Below are 17903 nucleotides of genomic sequence, written 5' to 3' on the forward strand. Positions count from 1 at the left end.
CATTGGAGGACCGAAGGAAGCGAGGCGATCTTATCGAGACATACAAAATCTTGTCTGGACACTACAATGTTCCTAATATTATAGACCTATACACATCAAGCCAGAATGTAAGGTTAAGAGGACACTCCAAAAAACTTGTCAAACCTCCGTGTGCTAGTAATCCTAGAAAACACTTCTTACCGAATCGTGTGGTAAATGTGTGGAACTCTCTACCAGAAACTGTTAGTGCACCATCGGTCAACACTTTCAAAAATAGACTGGATACACATTTTAGAACTTTAAAAAGTGCAAAATAAAATAAAATACAAGTGCTTCGATATACACGCATCAGCTCCAAGAGCTGCTAGTGTATCAAATAAAATAATAAAAAAAAAATTAAAATAATGAACTCAAAAAATACACAGATCATCACGCAAAATTAATTATTTTACTTTTAAGAATTTCTACCATACTAATACTTCTTGAACGAAAATGTTGCTTAATTTAGGTACTTGTTGGTAGATATTTTAAGCAATTGGTGGGGTTTGAAGCGTTCGTTTGTTTATTAATTTAAATGTCAATTAATATAAAATATAATAAAAAATATAGCTAAGTTTAATTATAAAAGGCGCCCAGAAAAAGCCGCGAGGGGGCGGCTTCGCCGCCCCCCCGAGGCCTGCCGCCCCGGGCCATGGCCCCCTTGGCCCTAGGGTAAATACGCCCCTGCTTATAATAAAATAAACATCATTCTACACATTTGAGAACAAAGCTAGATTTATACAAGGGCAACACATTCCCATTTGTTCTGTCAAATTTATTAAGAATCGTCCAGTAGAAGGACCAATGGGGTTAAATTGGAACTATTCCATTGCAATACAAGGTAGAGGGAAAAAAAATCTAAATTACTAAGATTGCCTAAATATGAAGACTAACTTAATCCTCAATTCCACCTGGAAGACATATTATTTGTAGCGACACAGCTTTCACATTCAGGTACATGCTACCCCCAGCGGCCATTCTCCAAGGGCCTCTGAATGCCCCTGAATCCTCTTGCAAGAATAAATTTTTCTGACGATTCTGATCTGCTGGCATTTGGCTTTAAAATTTTGATACTCCTGTAAAATCTTTCCAAATCCATTTCTAAGATTGGCACTTCTTTTCCATCCCATACTTTAACTAACAAGTTGCCGTCAATCTTGGTGACTAGTGCCGCAAACCTTATAGCCATGTAGCAGAGCCCTATGATGCGGTCCTTGTCCAGCTCCCGCACGCCGGTGGCGTTCGGGGCCATGTCTGACAGAACCAAGTCTACTTTCTTATCCCCTAAAGCCTTTATCACCTTATCATGTGCCTCGATTGTTGAAAAATCCATGTTATTCAATATTGTAGCTCCCTAAAACAAAGATTGCAAGATCAGTTGGTATTTTAATGGTGGGTCATTATAAATCAAGTAAGTAATTAGTAACATACCGCAATTGGAAATAATTGTAATTTGTCAATGGCCAACACTTTCCCTTTAGGTTTTTTGGGGTCTGCTCCATCAGCATTCGTTTTTTGCACTGCTACTTGGGTCCATGAGCCTGGTGAAGCTCCTAGGTCAATAACCGTAAGGCCTGGTGTTAGTATGTTCGTCTTTTCGTTCATTTCCAGAAGTTTGAATGCACTGCGACATCTGTAATATACACAAATATATAGGTAACAATGATACATTAAAACACACTAGGTACATATGATAAACAATGTACTGGAATAAAACGCATACCTATAATTATACATCTTTGCCTTTTCAACATAAGGGTCCACTCTTTGACGACTTAGCCACTGTTGAGAACTCTTGAATCGCTTTAGACAATTTACTAAAAAACACATTCTGGTGTAGCTTAGAGAAGTTTGCGCAATTGAGCGCGATGTCCACATTGTATATTAATAGACTTTGTTTTTCTTAACTTTATATTTAAATTGGAAGAATAACAAAAATAAACTCCAATCTCAGCCCCTTCCACTATCAATACAATACATATTGAACGGTGTTGAACTGAACGAGTATACAAACGTCAAATGGTAGCTGTCAAAATTATTATTCAAGACAGTTTTTAAACCGCTTACGGAAAAGAAAAGTTTGTCTAAATAAAAACCGGTATAGCTATTGCTAATTAGATAGTACATCACTCGTATCCGGTTCTACCAACATGCAGGACCGAACTGTCGATGTCATTGTCAAAGTCAAAAGCGCGCGATATGCTCCTTGCTCCTGCTTTTTCGTTTGTTATTCTGTTATTAATTTGTTTATAATGATAAGCTATCTATTGCCGTTTTAGGACAACTGTAAGACGTTCATCTGCCTCAGTATGAATAACCGAGCCAAGGATGAAATTTCTCAGGAACGGGTATAACCTAAAGCGGCGATTTGGTTTAAGCCTGTATACAAACAATCAATGCTTATTACTCTGCACATCCACAACAGCACAAGAAAAAATGAAATTTCTTAACGTAGCTGAAAAAAATGATGCGGCCAAGAATATTGCTCAGCACTTATCTCGGGGAACCTCCAGGAGGGTATGTATAATAAATATGTTCTATAGCTTAAACACAATGCTAGTTTTTATTATTAAGTTTTATAAAAATGCATTATACTATTTTAGCGGGAGGGCTTATCACAATACAACAAAATCTATGAATTTGAAGCTGAAGTGAATCACCAGAAAGCTAACATGGTCATGACCTCTGTATCGGGCCATCTTTTAGGATTGGAATTTGTGGGGTCCTACAAGCACTGGCAATCTTGTAACCCTCTGGTTCTATTTGATGCGCCTGTCTTCAAATACTGTCCTGAAAACTATGAGAAAATTAAGGTACTGTAGCCTAATAGACATATTTGTCAAATTATTGTAATCACCTATGATCATTCTCTTTTTTAGTGTTAAAATCGCCTGTTATTTACCTCTATTGTAATAAAAGGATATATATATGTGTGATCATGAGTCTCATGTTGAAACCATACTTTCAATTAATTTTATAATATATTAAGTTTTCCTCTTTGCAAAAAATACTGACATCTAAATGATTAAGAAACTGAACATGAAGGAACAAAGAGACAAACAAAAATACTGCATAAAGAGAGGTAGAGACTTGTATTAGTAATTTTCTAATTTCACACATTTTCAGAAAACTTTAGAGAGAGAAGTTCGCAGCTGCCAAGGATTAATAATATGGACAGATTGTGACAGAGAAGGAGAAAACATAGGGTTTGAAATAATACAAGTGTGCACCGCTATCAAGAACAATCTCCAGATCTACCGAGCCAAGTTCTCGGAGATCACTGGTGTGTCTGTGACAAGGGCACTGAATAATTTGGAGAGACCTAATAAGAACATCAGTGATGCTGTGGATGTGAGGCAAGAGTTGGATTTAAGAATTGGTTTGTATGTTTTATAAAAATATACCTTTATTTTACTTCTGTTTGGGTCATAAATATACAACAAACTAGAATTAATTAATTTGATTGTTTCATTATTAGGATGAAATATGTAGAAGTTGAAAGTTTATTTTGGATTTCCACAAAAAATCTAGTAGTACAGTTGATTAATTCACCAACAATTTAATTTAGTAGGATTGTGTACTAAGTAGGCCATCTAACATAGTGATTATATTCTCTTTGGGCTGTCTGTCCAATCCTGTGCTCTTGGACAGAGTTAGGCTGGCAAGGCCTTTAGTTGACAATGACCCTAGGTTTTCTGGGCTCTGGGTGTAAAAACTGCATTCCGTAGGCTTAGTTATCGAATACCGGTATTTTTTGTATGGGAACGAAAATGGTATTTTTTAGTTTTTTTGCTAATTATTTCATTTCTAATTGGGCAATCTAATAACACGATGTCGTTACCTGAACACACAACTGAGTCCTACATTTCGAGTATAAAAAAAATCGAAAAATATGTTTATTTCGTAGTTTTAGCAAAAAACCGGTTCCAATCCCTGTTTACAGGTGCTGCCTTCACTAGATTCCAAACTCTGCGGCTGCAGAAAGTGTTCCCGAGTAAATTAGCAGACAGTCTAGTAAGCTACGGCTCCTGCCAGTTTCCCACTCTTGGGTTTGTCGTGGAACGGTACCGGGCTGTGGAGAGCTTTGTTCCGGAACCATTTTGGAAGATAAAAGGTAACTCGCAACACACTTATTCCAGTTTTCTACTATGTCACATTTGTTAAAATCTTGCAGTTTCCAATATGTAATTTAATCATAATTTCAATTTTATTCTTACATTTTTGATATTAGGTATTCCTCTATTTGAATCTTTTATTAATTACTTCTTAGACATAGTCCATTTTATACATTACAGTATATACCTATAGCTGTATTTCATTATATTAATTCAAACTATGATTTTCAGTGAACCACACAATGAACGATCTTAGTGTGGACTTCAACTGGGAGCGCATACGGCTGTTTGACCAGGAGGCGTGTCAGGTGCTCCAGGACATCTGTGAGGAGAGCCCCACGGCCAAGGTCTGTGAGGTCAAAACCAAGCCCAAGTCAAAATGGCGGCCGCTGCCTTTGGACACTGTGGTAAGTTGCAGTTACGACTAAGTTGGACGCGTGATTCGCTATCTCCCGTGCCTTTCACACTGTACTAAATGAAAAGAGATGGATGCGATTTAAAATAATAGGTATTATGGTTTAACTCACGTATTTTAAATCAATCGCGGGGCATATGACTCATGCACGACAGTCAAAATTCAATTAGTTGCGATTTGACGCGAATGAGAGGCGAGTGGTCATGCATTTAGGTATTGTCTTTTTACATCTAATGTAACATTTATTTCGACTCAGGTATAGAGCATGCTGAGCATGCTCGACGACTATATCAAACCAAAGACAAAAATACTGAAATCCATCTTGAGACAAAGTACCATCAAAGTACCTATGTAATCTAGGTACTTCAATAATAATTATTATAAATAATTGAATAATTTTACGGTTTAGACTCACTCTGTTTTAAGTCACTCGCGCGACATGTTTCGGAGAGCCTACACAGAGTGAGTTTAAACCGTAAAATTATTCAATGTTAGCATGTCTCACAACAGTTTAAATTCGATTATAAATAATGCACTTTATTAGGCTCAAACATCTTACTCACCCTTCCTACGTTCGTATTTCAACCCGATGACAATACTTTAGGAACTGGAAAAATCTGCTTCAAGAAAACTGAGAATCAATGCCAAAGAAACCATGAAACTGGCCGAAAAACTGTACACCCAAGGTTTCATCAGCTACCCCCGTACTGAAACCAACGAGTACCCCAAAGAGATGAACCTGGCGCAGCTCGTGGGGCTCCAGACGGGGGACCCCAACTGGGGGGGCTTCGCGCAGGGCCTCCTGGACGCAGGGGGCCCCACGCCGCGCCAGGGCAACAAGAGCGATAAGGCCCATCCCCCGATACATCCTACTAAGTACACAAATTGTAAGTCGCACTTTCACTCTCACTATATATCCTAAATTACCGCTTATACGCAAACGTCACCAACATTACCGTTTATTTAATATGCACCAATGTAATTAGGGGTACATGCATGCCAACTTGGAAGTTAGCATAAAATTCCTTAGACAATGTACAATTGTACATATGCCATAACACTTTGTCAATATTGGCGCAGTGGGGAAGGTAGAACGACACCTTTAAACAGAATTTCCTTGGCCAATTAATTTAATCTTTTTGGGTCAAAATAACTATTTTTTCCTTGTGTTCAATGTGTATGGTTTTGGACACAAATAAAAGGAATTCTAAGGTAAAAGTAGCGTCAAACATTTTGGTGACAAATTTGATAGTCGAAGTAGATGGCATATTATTTGTACGGAGCCACATTACTCATTCATGAATTTGTTGACACTTTTGGGCCGTTATACAATAATTGTACCTACTATTTCCGTACAGCTCTCAACGGCAACGAGCAACGTCTATACGAGTTCATAGTCCGCTCATTCCTCGCTTGCTGCTCAAAGGACGCGCAAGGCCAGGAGACTACCGTCGCCATCGACATAGCTGGCGAGAGGTTCACTGCCAACGGCCTCATGATCATAGCACGGAACTATCTAGACGTTTACCCGTACGACAAGTGGTCGGCGAAGGAAATTCACGTTTATGAGGTAGGTGTTAAGCCTTTATGTACGATGTTGAACTTTATTTTAAAGTGATAGGGTTCAATTTTGCGTAATTTCTGACACCCTTATGCCTGTTAAAGGGTTAAAGCTCAAATTACAGTGAACATTGACATTATCGTACGATAGGTTTACTTCTATCGGTCAGTAGGCCTAGCACATAATTGGTGCGACAGTATCTCGCGGCGAGATAGACTACCCGTCTTTTTTAAACTATGTTAATTAAAGAGGGACGGGTAGTCCATATAGGTACCTATAGCCGTTAAAGAAAATTTACGTTTTCCTGTGATTTAAATTCAAATGACGCTGGCACTTGATTATTGAGAGGCTTACTACGGACGGTCTTATGTTAACGGTGCCTAGACCGCAAGGCACCGTGAACGTAAACACATAAAAAGTGGTCCTCAAAATTCACTTTTATGAGCACAAGTTCTGGTTCAAATTTGAATGCCCATGTTCTAAAAGCTTGTAAACTAATACTGTGTATTTTTCAGATGGGTCAAACGTTTAACCCTACCAGTATAGACATGGTGGAAGGCAGCACGCAACCACCGCACCTGCTCACAGAAGCTGATCTCATAGCGCTCATGGAAAAACATGGGATAGGCAAGTGTGTTTCACTCTACTACAGTACCCCTAGCACATGATTGGCGCGACAGTATCTCGCGGCGAGATAAGACTACCCGTCCCTCTTTTATTAACACACTTAGAATAAAACGGGTAGTCTATCTCGTCTCGTCTAATCATGTGCTAACCCGGCAGGCCTCACTGCTGTAATAAACTCAAAATTAAATCGTTGAACTGTTTGTGGAAATAAATCGGAATTAAACCTGCAATAAGGAGGTTGTGCTGATATTTTACACATAACAACTTTTCGTCACTGTATTTAGACATTAGGTGTGTGCCCGAGTTCGAAAGTGGTGGTCCTGGGTTCGAATCCGGTAGAGCCAATACTTGCTGCTAATGGCTCTTGCACACGGCACATGTTAAAGCGCGGGTTGCACGTGCGCACAACATGCTGGGTTATTCCCAGCTGTTACCACTAATTCGTTACCCCTGGGAAGTACCAAGAAGAAAAAAATCTCCGTTTTTAGGGTTCCGTACCCAAAGGGTAAAAACGGGACCCTATTACTAAGACTCCGCTGTCCGTCCGTCCGTCTGTCACCAGGCTGTATCTCACGAACCGTGATAGCTAGACAGTTGAAATTTTCACAGATGATGTATTTCTGTTGCCGCTGTAACAACGAATACTAAAAACAAAATAAAATAAAGATTTAAGTGACGAAAGAAGTTAAGCAACGTCGGGCGGGGTCAGTAATTGGATGGGTGACCGTTTTTTGCTTGTTTTGCTCTATTTTTTGTTGATGGTGCGGAACCCTCCGTGCGCGAGTCCGACTCGCACTTGGCCGGTTTTTTTACTACCCCGTCGAACGACCACCATACAACAAATTAATGCAAAGCAATTTGACCCATATTGATCTGTGGTAACACACGTCTGATACAGAGTCGCTACGACCCGAATTGAGTTAGTGTCACACGTGTGATACTAGGGCGCTCCACGGTTTAAATGCCCTAGGATTAGTGTAACAATCATGTTTTTAAATACCACCTTGGCGGAAAACAACTATTCCTACGGCCCACCTGATGGTAAGCGGCCATCATAGCTTATGGACAACTGCGACATCCGGTTGCTGATTTAATTGTTTTTGTTAATGTGTAAGATTGTCTAACATAATATTTATTAGGAATGCTATTGCAGGTACCGACGCAACTCACGCAGAACACATAGAAACTATTAAAAACCGTTCATACGTAGCCCTAGCCGACGCGATACACTTCGTGCCCGGGCTATTAGGCATGGGGCTGGTAGAAGGCTATGATGCCATGGGCCTCGCCATCTCCATATCCAAGCCGCATCTCAGGGCGCAACTGGAAGCGGACCTTAAGGCTATTAGCGAAGGGAGGAAGGAGCCACAAGCCGTTTTGGCTGAACAGGTGCTTTTAACGTTTTATACAGGGTGACGTTGTTCAAATATAACGATTTCATTGAAATGAAAAACAAAACCATGACATACATTTTTTATATTTGTCCGCATAAAATGGCTTTTTAGAAGGCTTGGATAACAGTTTTCACCGATTAGTTTCAAATATTTAATAGCTTCTTAGGAGCTTTAAAGAGACTGGTGCCTTCACTATTTTTTTTTTCATGATTTTCATAAACAATTGGGGCATATGAAAAGGGACCTTATTGTCGATGGCGCTTACGCCGCACAGCGTCGCGCGGCATTCTATTTATATCGGCGCACAATAAGGTCCCTTTTCATAGATAACGTCACAATTGGCTTCTATAATTCATATTTATCTATTGAGCATACTTCTCATTTGTCCTGTGGCAATAATAAAATGTAACAGTTCCATATCGAAATTACCCTGGTATATATATATAAAAGTAATGTGGCAGATAACTGATTAATTGATTATATGTTATGTTCATCAGATAGCAAAGTATAAAGAAGTGTATCTCACAGTAACGGGCGAGGCCGACAAGATCGACAGCGCCCTAGCCGAGCGCTTCAGCGAGCGCCCGGCGCCCTACGACCGCGCCGGGGCTCCGGCCTTGGACATGCCTTCAGGTAACATGTAACCTTATTCCCTAGATATAAGGTTGAACACATGTGCCCAACATGCCATCGGGTAACTTTTTTTTTTTTTTTTTTATTGAGAAACAAACAGTCTTATAATAAACATAAGAGCAACTTAGCTAATAGCTACAAATTGATTTATTTATAGACCTATAGTTCCCTATTTTAGATTTAAGCTAGTTTTTAATTTCTTTTAGTAATACACTGTATATATCTTGTTTGTAAATAAATTATCTACAAATTGTATCGAGGTACAATTAAAAAAATAATAAAAAAGTGTAACCTTATAGTTGTACATAACAAATGAGTGAACAAGAGAAGATACTCAAAAAACCAGTGTCTACTATGCTTACAACATTACACCCTTATTTTAATAGAGAATATACAGTCCTCTTAAAGAGATTTAATGAACTGCCAAACAATTCTGCGTCCATGCATTTTTCATTGTACTGTTTACATACATACATACAACAGGTAACGTTTATACCCGGGACATAAGCTCGAAGATATGTCCCCTTTAGCGAGCGCCCCACTGCGCTCGGGTAACATAATACAATACTTTCAACCTTAATCCCTAGATATAAGGTCGAAGGCATGTGGCCAACGTGCCGCCAGGTGTGATCCTATACTATAATATAGTACGTATACAATTTTCAACTCTATAACTGGCCGAAGATTTATTGTCTTTAGCGAACGACCTCGCTGAGGCCCCGGCGCTGGACATGCCCATAGGTAACTTTTGAACTTTATTCCGAAGGTATAAGGTTGAAAGCATGTGGTCAACATGTTACCAGGTATCACCCTGCTATAATACGTACATGTACACAAATTTCGACTCTAAAACGAAGATACAAGGTCTATTTAAAACATTCCTTGACTTGTTTCCTAAATATAAATTGGCACATTCCTTGGCACAGCCAACATATTGTTTTCTAAATATAAATGTATAATTTTCCGTCTCCAGCGCTAAAATGTCCCAAATGCGGCGCGGACATGGTGGTGCGACAGAAGAAAAACAACGCAGACGAGTTTTACATCGGCTGCCTGTCGTTCCCCAACTGCAAGAACGCCGTGTGGTTCCCCACCGTCGTCAGAACTATACAAGTCTTGAACGATACGTGTCCTACCGTAAGTTACCTTAAACCTTACTCCTTACCTTAGTGTACATATCTTGGAGGATACAACTAAACGGAGTAGCCATTAACAGGCTTTCCCCTCTGTCGAAAATAGGCGGCCAACGGTCATACACAATGTATGGACTGACGTTTATCTCACATGGCTATTTTTACGTTACGCATACATTTGACGTTCCCCTCCCCCGCAAAAATCGGCAGACTGTTTTGTACAGAAAATTACAAACATGGCGTCTCCGTTCGATTATATCCTCCAAGGTACATATTGTGTAGGTACTTAACATGTTTATACGGGTTTCTATTTCACGCGTCACATTCGATCGCTCTGTCATACTCTTATTGAGAAGTGAGTGAGCAAAACAAAAACAATTTAATTTAGCAGCATATGCCATGAGCGTGGGGTTATTCCCACTAGTTACCATTACCACCAAGTTGTTACCAGTGGTAACTACTGGGAAAAATAATTCCCAGTAGTTACCGCCAACTCGGTTGGCACCAGTGGTAAAAGGTGGGAAAAAAAATCCCAGTAGTTACCACTGGTAACAACTCGGTGGTAACTAGTGGGAATAACCCTGAGCGTGCGTATGATGATGGTGGTACCTATACCCCTCGGCTATTTTACTGTTTAGGCGTCCATAGCGTTTGGCCATACTACGAATCTAAGCACTGCTATTCTTTCACCTTCCAGTGCGGTCCAAACTACAAAAAACTAAAATTCGAATGGCGGAACAACTCCATAAGCCACTTGTACCCCCCACCATATACTTGCTGCATCGGAGGCTGCGATACCACGTTCCTCGAACTCATGAAGATTAACATCTCCTGTGTTAAAGCTGGGGTTGAAAACCAGACACAGAACACGATGAGCTCCAATAGTAACCCCACAAGGGTTAACCCTAATAATGTGCCCAGGACAACTGTCGAAGTCATGCCAGCGAGGCAAAACTGGAATCAAAACACAACCGCCCAAATACGTGCCCCTAATCAGAATCAGCCAAGGCAATTTCTACCTCCGCCTCCTGCGAATACAACTCAAATTCGACCGAACGCTGGGGCTAGAATGCCGGCCCCGAGGGGTGGTGGGGACGGGCCAAGTGATGATAATGATGTGCAGTGTGGATGTAATAAGCCCGCTATTATACTAACTGTCAGGAAACAGACTGCGAATTTTGGTAAGTGTACATTCTCTTTTATTGGATTCAAGTGGCAAACATATATGTAAGTAAAGTGTCATTCTATGGAACTTGCTAACTATGTAAACAAAAGTCACTAGTAAATTGACATTCGGAGACAATTTTAATATGGCGGTTTGCTTACATAGTTAGCAAGTTCCATAGAATGACACTTTATACGCTGTTACATCGTCGCCCAAATCTGATTAGCAGAGCTCGGATTTTTCACGGCAAAACAAAACACTAGCGTAATCTAGCCAGTGCTTGAAATATTATTTTATCGATATCGAGTATTACTAGAGTATATGACAGGTATTGCCTCAATACATTTTTAGGGTTCCGTAGTCAACTAGGAACCCTTATAGTTTCGCCATGTCTGTCCGTCCGTCCGCGGATTATCTCAGTGACCGTTAGTGCTACAACGCTGAAATTTGGTATGAGTATGTATATTTTCCACGCCGAAAAAGTGGTACAATAAAATCTAAATAAAAATGTTTTTTTGGGGTACCTACCATACACATGAAGTGGGGGAAACATTTTTTTTCGCCCCAACCCTACTGTGTGGGATGTCGTTGGATAGGTCTCTTAAAAAGAATATGAGTCTTCTAAAACCATTTTTTGATTAAATTAGGTGTTTTGTAAATAAATTCTATTCACCCTTTAACAGAATTCATTTTACAGTATCTATCTACCTAAAGGTGGCCAGTAACTAACAGTGGCTAGTAATTGCTATTTATTATATAGGTAAGTAATAAAATAACTTTTCATTTTAGCTTTGCCATAGTCGAGCAACAAAGAGGTAGGTCTGCATGTACAACTTAGAACGAAGTTAGAAATTGCGTCTGTTTCTAATATATAACTTCATACAAATGTTTTTATTACATATTTATTTTATTTGGTGACGTATTTTCTTCTAGTACTGAATTATCGATATCGATAAAATAATGTTTCTATCACTGGCTAGATTCCGATAGTGTTTTGTTTTGCCGTAAAAAATCCGAGGTCTGCTGATTAGTGTTTGATTTGTTTTTTGTTCTATTTGTATTAAGTATTTTTATTTTCATTGTCGCCGTGACCTATTTCTAACAAAACATCACCTTTAAATAGCTAAATGGTGGACACAACTTCATTTTGAAAAGAGCAGTAGTGATAATTTTAATTTTATACCTAGATAGCCCGCTTAACTACTGCAAACTAGGTACCTACACTTTACACTCGGTTTAGACTCTCGCGCGAGCCACGAGACGAGCCGCGAGCCGCGCCACGAGACGCGAGTCCACCGCTTACACTCGCGTTCGGCTTGTGCCGTTAGTGTTTAAATTATATTAGCTCGACGAGCTTGCGAGCCACGAGACGAGCCGCGAGCCCACCGCTTACACTCTCGTCTCGTGGCTCGGCTCGCGGCTCGTCTCGTGGCTCGCGCGAGAGTCTAAATCGACTATTAAATTTTTCAGGCAAACAATTCTACAAGTGCGCCGCCGGCCGAGACAACGGCGGCTGCGACTTCTTCCTGTGGGCGCCCGACTCGCAGTCCCCCCCCGCCGCCGCCCCGCCCCCGATGGCCCCCGACACGAGGGGCTGGGGCGTCGCGCCGAGCTTCTCCAGGGACAACTACCAGCCGAATGACGATGGCGTTAGTTGTGAATGCGGGCTGCCCTGTAAAAGGTGTGTAAGGGTGAATCAACTTTTTCTTGTCACTCGTTGCCATGGTTACGTTCCGCTGGGTCACTTTTTACAACCTGATTTTAGGCATTGAAATTCTCCAAACATGCTTTTTTGTGAAACTTATAAACGCTTTCCATAGAGGGTCGTCTACAAAGCGTGTCAAAAGAAGGTGGTGGACAATGTCTTCTAATCTAACACACTATGCTACTATTGTCTCTTGGCTGACCGGACAGAATAACAACAAGAAATAGTTGATCCACCCGTAATATTCTTCTAACTCAAGTTTTTAATTTTCCGAGTCCTAATCCCCTCAGGTGGACACAGTTTCAGTACTGTTTATTACGATTACGACATGTGACAGTGGAGAAATAATTAAATTGATAACCGTGTGAGTGCCAATAGATTTATATTGTACTAGCGACCCGCCCCGACTTCGCACGGGTTAACAAATTATACATAAACTTTCCTCTTGAAACATTCTATTAAAAAAAACCGCATCATAATCCGTTGCGTAGTTTTAAAGATCTAAGCATACATACAGACGGACAGACAGCGGTAAGGGACTTTGTTTTATACTATGTAGTGATTGTATGATGTGATGTTACAGGATAACAGTCCACAAAGAAGGTCCGAACAAGGGCCGGCCGTTCTACGCGTGCCCGAAGGACTTCAACTCGCGCTGCAATTTCTTCCAGTGGGCCGACGGCAGAGGCAGCGGGGGTGGTAAGTTTCTCAAATAACAATCTGATATTTGTCTAAGGTACTAACAACACCAACATTCCTAACCATTGGGTAGTGAATTTTACGTCTTTGCCAATTGTGAGATAGTTGTATTGTACTACGCTTATTTTTCAAGTCGATTTTTAAAACACACCGCTAAATAGGATGCTTGTATTATAGACTACTATGAGGTTGTTTAGGAACTACTGCTTAGGTAGTCTTTAAAAGAAACAAAAAATAACGTCCACGGAGGCACATTGAACTATGTATTACACAAATTTTTGAAGCGAGTGCGTTATATTATAAAAATAAGATAGGGTTTTTTGAGTGGTAATCATAGGTACATTAGGTATTTGGGGCTTCAGTAACCCAGAATTGTAATATTCCCTACGGTTTACTTTTTGTCAGGAGAGTGGCACGCACCGAGTGTGACAGGAAACCGAGGAAGAGGCGGCGGTGGTAGTTAGTTTTTAGTCTGGTATTTTTTATAAATTTAATGTAGTTTGCCAGTAGAAGCCAGCCGCGGAGTCGTATTATCTGCTGTATTGGCAATAATGTATCGGCGTCCGTCAACGTCTACGTCAATCGATTACTTTCAAGCACCTTAGGTATCCAATTCACCAAATATTAAATGTTTGAAACCTTGAACTTTTGAATGGATGTATTTTGCGTGGTTAACGCATTCACTGCCGGGGGCGTGGCCTAGGAACAAACTCGTATGACGGTCGACGCACATGTGCGTCGGTGGCAGTGAATGTGTTAAGAGCCAACAGGAGCTAAGATTTAAATATTTTAGGTAAATATACCCGTCTCGCTAACGGAAGCGGCTCCTAAAACTAGTGCGATAAGGACAAGGCGAAAAATCCTGCGTAAAAATATCAAAAATCGAGGTTTCGTACTCGACTGTTTCCTCCTCCAAAACTTAACCAATCGTAACCAAATTTGGAAATCTAAATGATTATGACATTATCTGTGTCGGACCGTTTTGCTTTTTTTACTAATTGATGTCAGTTTTGAATAGCACGCCTCTCATTGCGGCATAGTCAATTAGGCCATTTTGGCCATTTTTGAAGGGCTCTAGCGCCTTAAAAAAACAAAAATATCAAAAAAAGCAAAACGGTCCGACACAGATATTGACAATATTAATCTGTGTTGAAAAAATAATTGTTCTAGCTTCAAAACTCACGGAGGAAACAGTCGAGTACGTTTGTATGGAGAAATGACCACTCCTGTTGGCTCTTAAACCTCTAATATTATATTCCGACAGGAGAATGGGGCAGTTCCAGTACGACAATCACTCGGGGTCTCGGTCGCGGTCGCGGGCGGGGCGGGGGCCCCGCCGACGGCGCGCGCGGCGCCCGGCGCTGCGGCCTGTGTCGCCAGGAGGGACACACCAGGGCCCGCTGCCCTAACAATAATGGAAATTATACAAACTAGTGAGGGTTCACTGCAGGCAGAATAGTTATTTGTACAACAAGAGATCAAAGTTTGATATTTCTTCGAGTGCTTATTTTGAGTCCCGTGCAAGCGAAAGATTCTATACTATTCACGAGCGTAGCGAGTGAATCTAATTTAGAATCTTGAGCGTAGTAAGGGACTCAAAAGCGCACGAGATGTAAATAACTTTGATCTCGTGTAGTTCACAAAACTTTTCACCTCAGCAGTGAGAACATATTAGAGAACCCGAAAAATGTATTCCTTCTTCATCACTTACCTATTCACTCATGTTTTCTTAAAATATATCAACAATTAAGTTTTCACCTCAGCAGCTCGAACAAGGGTACTTTGCTACTTAAAAACAGTGAGCAAAATCGCATTTTGCTCACTGAGTGAGACAAAATGAGCAAAATGCAATTTTGCTTTTAAGTAGCAAAGTACCCTTGTTCGAGCTGCTGAGGTGAAAAACATATTGAACTTATCGCATCAAACGGCTGAACAGAACGCATTATACTGGCCTCTCACTAATTATATTACCCCGTCGACTCAGGGAACGGGTCAAAGATGTTCACGTTTCACGATGTGCCTAAGAATTTCACGATATGCCTGATCTTACGATCGGCCGCCGACAGCTACATTTACTCCACTAACTACGCTGGGCGCAGTTAATTAAAATATGAAACTTTACTGTAAGGAAAGTTCAGATGCCTTTGACTCTGAAGGGCTACACGCGAGGACACAATTGGAATTGAATCTTGGTTGCCAATTTGTTTTGTTACTGTTAAGGGTTGTGTATATTAACAAGATATTAATGGAATATATACATTTAGTTAAGAACAAAACTATACATAAGTAAAGATTTTATTTATTGTACAATTGGTTTTTATTTCTTAACCTATTCAAACATTGCCAGCCAGTTAAGATTTCATCCAGAATCAGATGAGAGAATCTTCTGTACTTTAATAAATGATGTTCACGAAACACCAAGGAATTATTAATTTATGTGTAATGCCATAGAGGAATATAGTAAGACAAGAGTGCTCACTCCATACATCAGTTCAGACTATTAATTTCAGTGTCTACATCTAGCATCGAGTAGCGGATCTATCAGTACTGCTACTTGACAATAGCTGTAGCACCGACCGGAAAGTCTTATCTCAACAGCATAAGCCTTTCTAGTTTCTGGTCGGTGCTACATCTATTGTCAAGTAGCAGTACTGATAGTTCCGCTACTCGATGCTAGATGCTAATAGTCTTTTTGGTATTAAAACTGATGTATGGAGTGAGCACTCTATGTATTTTTTTCCCTATGGTAATGCTAATGTTGTCTCTCGTTGTTGTCGTCTATCAACATTATCAAACTAGGCAGTTATCATTGACGTATATCTCAGGACGGGCCTTACGTGCACTAAAAATGGTACTAGTTCAGCGGTGTCACGAATTCCAGCCAATCATGCAGTATAACGCAATTAGTTGCGACCAATCGCGCGCGTGATGAGAACCCATCAACCACCGCTGTACTGGCCCCATTCTTATTGCCCGTAAAGCCAGTCCTGAGATATACGTCAATGACAGTTATGTACAGCTTACAAGACACAGTGTATCCTCTGCATATTACATTCTACCATTTCTGCTTTTTACTCTTTTGCTTAAGCGAGCTCAAGCTCTGCGCTCGCTGCACCTCCACTTGCTCCGCTTCCACAGTCTTATCTGTCATCATGTCTAACAATATCTCGAACTTGAGACGCAGCATGTTGTTCTCCTCCTCTAACTGTTCTAGCTCGTTCTTTAGTCTTATTATTTCTTTGTGAGCTGCGCCGGCTTTGCCTGATGCTGAAACATGGATTAATTGTTATTAGAATGTAGGTAGTACCTACTCGCGTACCTATCTTAATCGTAAACAAAACGTTTGTCATTGACCATTATATCGTAAATAGGTAACAGAAATAGATAAGATATACATACACTCATGGCCAATTTATAGGGAAATGGAGAAGCCCACTGCGCATGCCACGCACGAATAAAACTATAATACCTTACCGCATGCGGCCCGTGAACCTGTCACTTGCGGCCCGCGAGTCTCCCTGGCTATTTTGTATATAAATTGACAAACGATAATGTCTGATAAAGTCATAAATATGAACAGAGTACAGTCCGCGTCAACTTGGTTAACTACTATGCGACCCTTGGCTGCTAAAAGGTTGCCGACCGCTGCTTTAGCCCATCATGATTATTAAAAATCAAGCAGAGAATAGCCGTGCGTCGCTGTGGGTAATGAGGTTATTCCGCGAAATCTTGTCGAATCAGAAGTTGCGATTTTATGTGTATGTGTATGTATTATTTACCTTTTTTCACCCTGAATCAATAGGTACTACATTCATACAACGACGAAGTAAGTCAGCTGGTAGGTGCTTTTCAACTTGGGAAGGGGCTAGGTAAGGCTGCTTAGTTTGGGGCTAGGTTGATATGTGTAAGATAATGTCTCCTGATATTAATTAATTCCTACCTGGAATCCATTGTCCATCTTCAAAAGTGACCTCAAAGTCCCCAAGCTTTATTTTGGGCGGGCTCAACTCCAACGAAAGCTCTTTAGACGCGTAGTCACTGCCGAATTCCTTCTTTATCACCGATGTATCTGTTCTTCGCACAGGAATCGTTTTAGGAGTAAACTTATTACTAAATAAAGGCATTTTGATTAGCTTACTAGAAGTGCATTTACATGGGAGCGCTGCGCGTCATAACAAACGGTTGCCATGGCAACGTAGTAACGGGGTGCTTGCGTTGAAATATGGATGCAACCTACATGGTGCCGTGGTGCGTAATCATAATGCAATATGCCAGACTGGATATGAATGGGATATCACTATCTCGATCTAACAAATAGCTGTCTCTGTCTTTTCCTGTTTGTCGAACTTACCACGGTAAATAAATAAAACGCAAAAATCAAATACTCGTATTTTTTAATACTGTTATTCGAGAAAGACTGGTGTTTACAAAATATTAA

General features: G+C 40.5%; 3 protein-coding genes across 3 annotated transcripts; 1 reads left to right on the forward strand and 2 right to left on the reverse strand.

The window, feature by feature from the left end:
• Positions 1-885: 885 nt before the first annotated feature.
• LOC134650719 (rRNA methyltransferase 2, mitochondrial) lies at positions 886-1984 on the reverse strand. Its single transcript, XM_063505652.1, has 3 exons — positions 1742-1984; positions 1450-1651; positions 886-1372 (listed from the first exon to the last, which is right to left on the reverse strand). Exons 1-3 carry the CDS (start codon positions 1894-1896, stop codon positions 980-982), a joined length of 750 nt encoding a protein of 249 aa, XP_063361722.1. The 5' UTR covers positions 1897-1984; the 3' UTR covers positions 886-979.
• Positions 1985-2201: 217 nt separating this feature from the next.
• Positions 2202-14899, forward strand: LOC134650844 (DNA topoisomerase 3-alpha). Its single transcript, XM_063505775.1, has 15 exons — positions 2202-2535; positions 2622-2831; positions 3145-3397; positions 3962-4132; positions 4365-4540; positions 5153-5435; positions 5907-6118; positions 6625-6736; positions 7890-8125; positions 8628-8763; positions 9737-9900; positions 10594-11077; positions 12532-12742; positions 13350-13465; positions 14730-14899. Exons 1-15 carry the CDS (start codon positions 2347-2349, stop codon positions 14897-14899), a joined length of 3123 nt encoding a protein of 1040 aa, XP_063361845.1. The 5' UTR covers positions 2202-2346.
• Positions 14900-16502: 1603 nt separating this feature from the next.
• Positions 16503-17623, reverse strand: LOC134650721 (protein chibby homolog 1). The gene is made up of 2 exons (XM_063505653.1): positions 17406-17623; positions 16503-16732 (listed from the first exon to the last, which is right to left on the reverse strand). The coding sequence occupies exons 1-2, from the start codon at positions 17587-17589 to the stop codon at positions 16521-16523; spliced, it is 396 nt and encodes a 131-aa protein (XP_063361723.1). The 5' UTR covers positions 17590-17623; the 3' UTR covers positions 16503-16520.
• Positions 17624-17903: the final 280 nt, after the last annotated feature.

This window comes from Cydia amplana, chromosome 9 (genome assembly GCF_948474715.1).
Source record: "Cydia amplana chromosome 9, ilCydAmpl1.1, whole genome shotgun sequence".
Lineage (NCBI taxonomy): Eukaryota > Metazoa > Arthropoda > Insecta > Lepidoptera > Tortricidae > Cydia > Cydia amplana.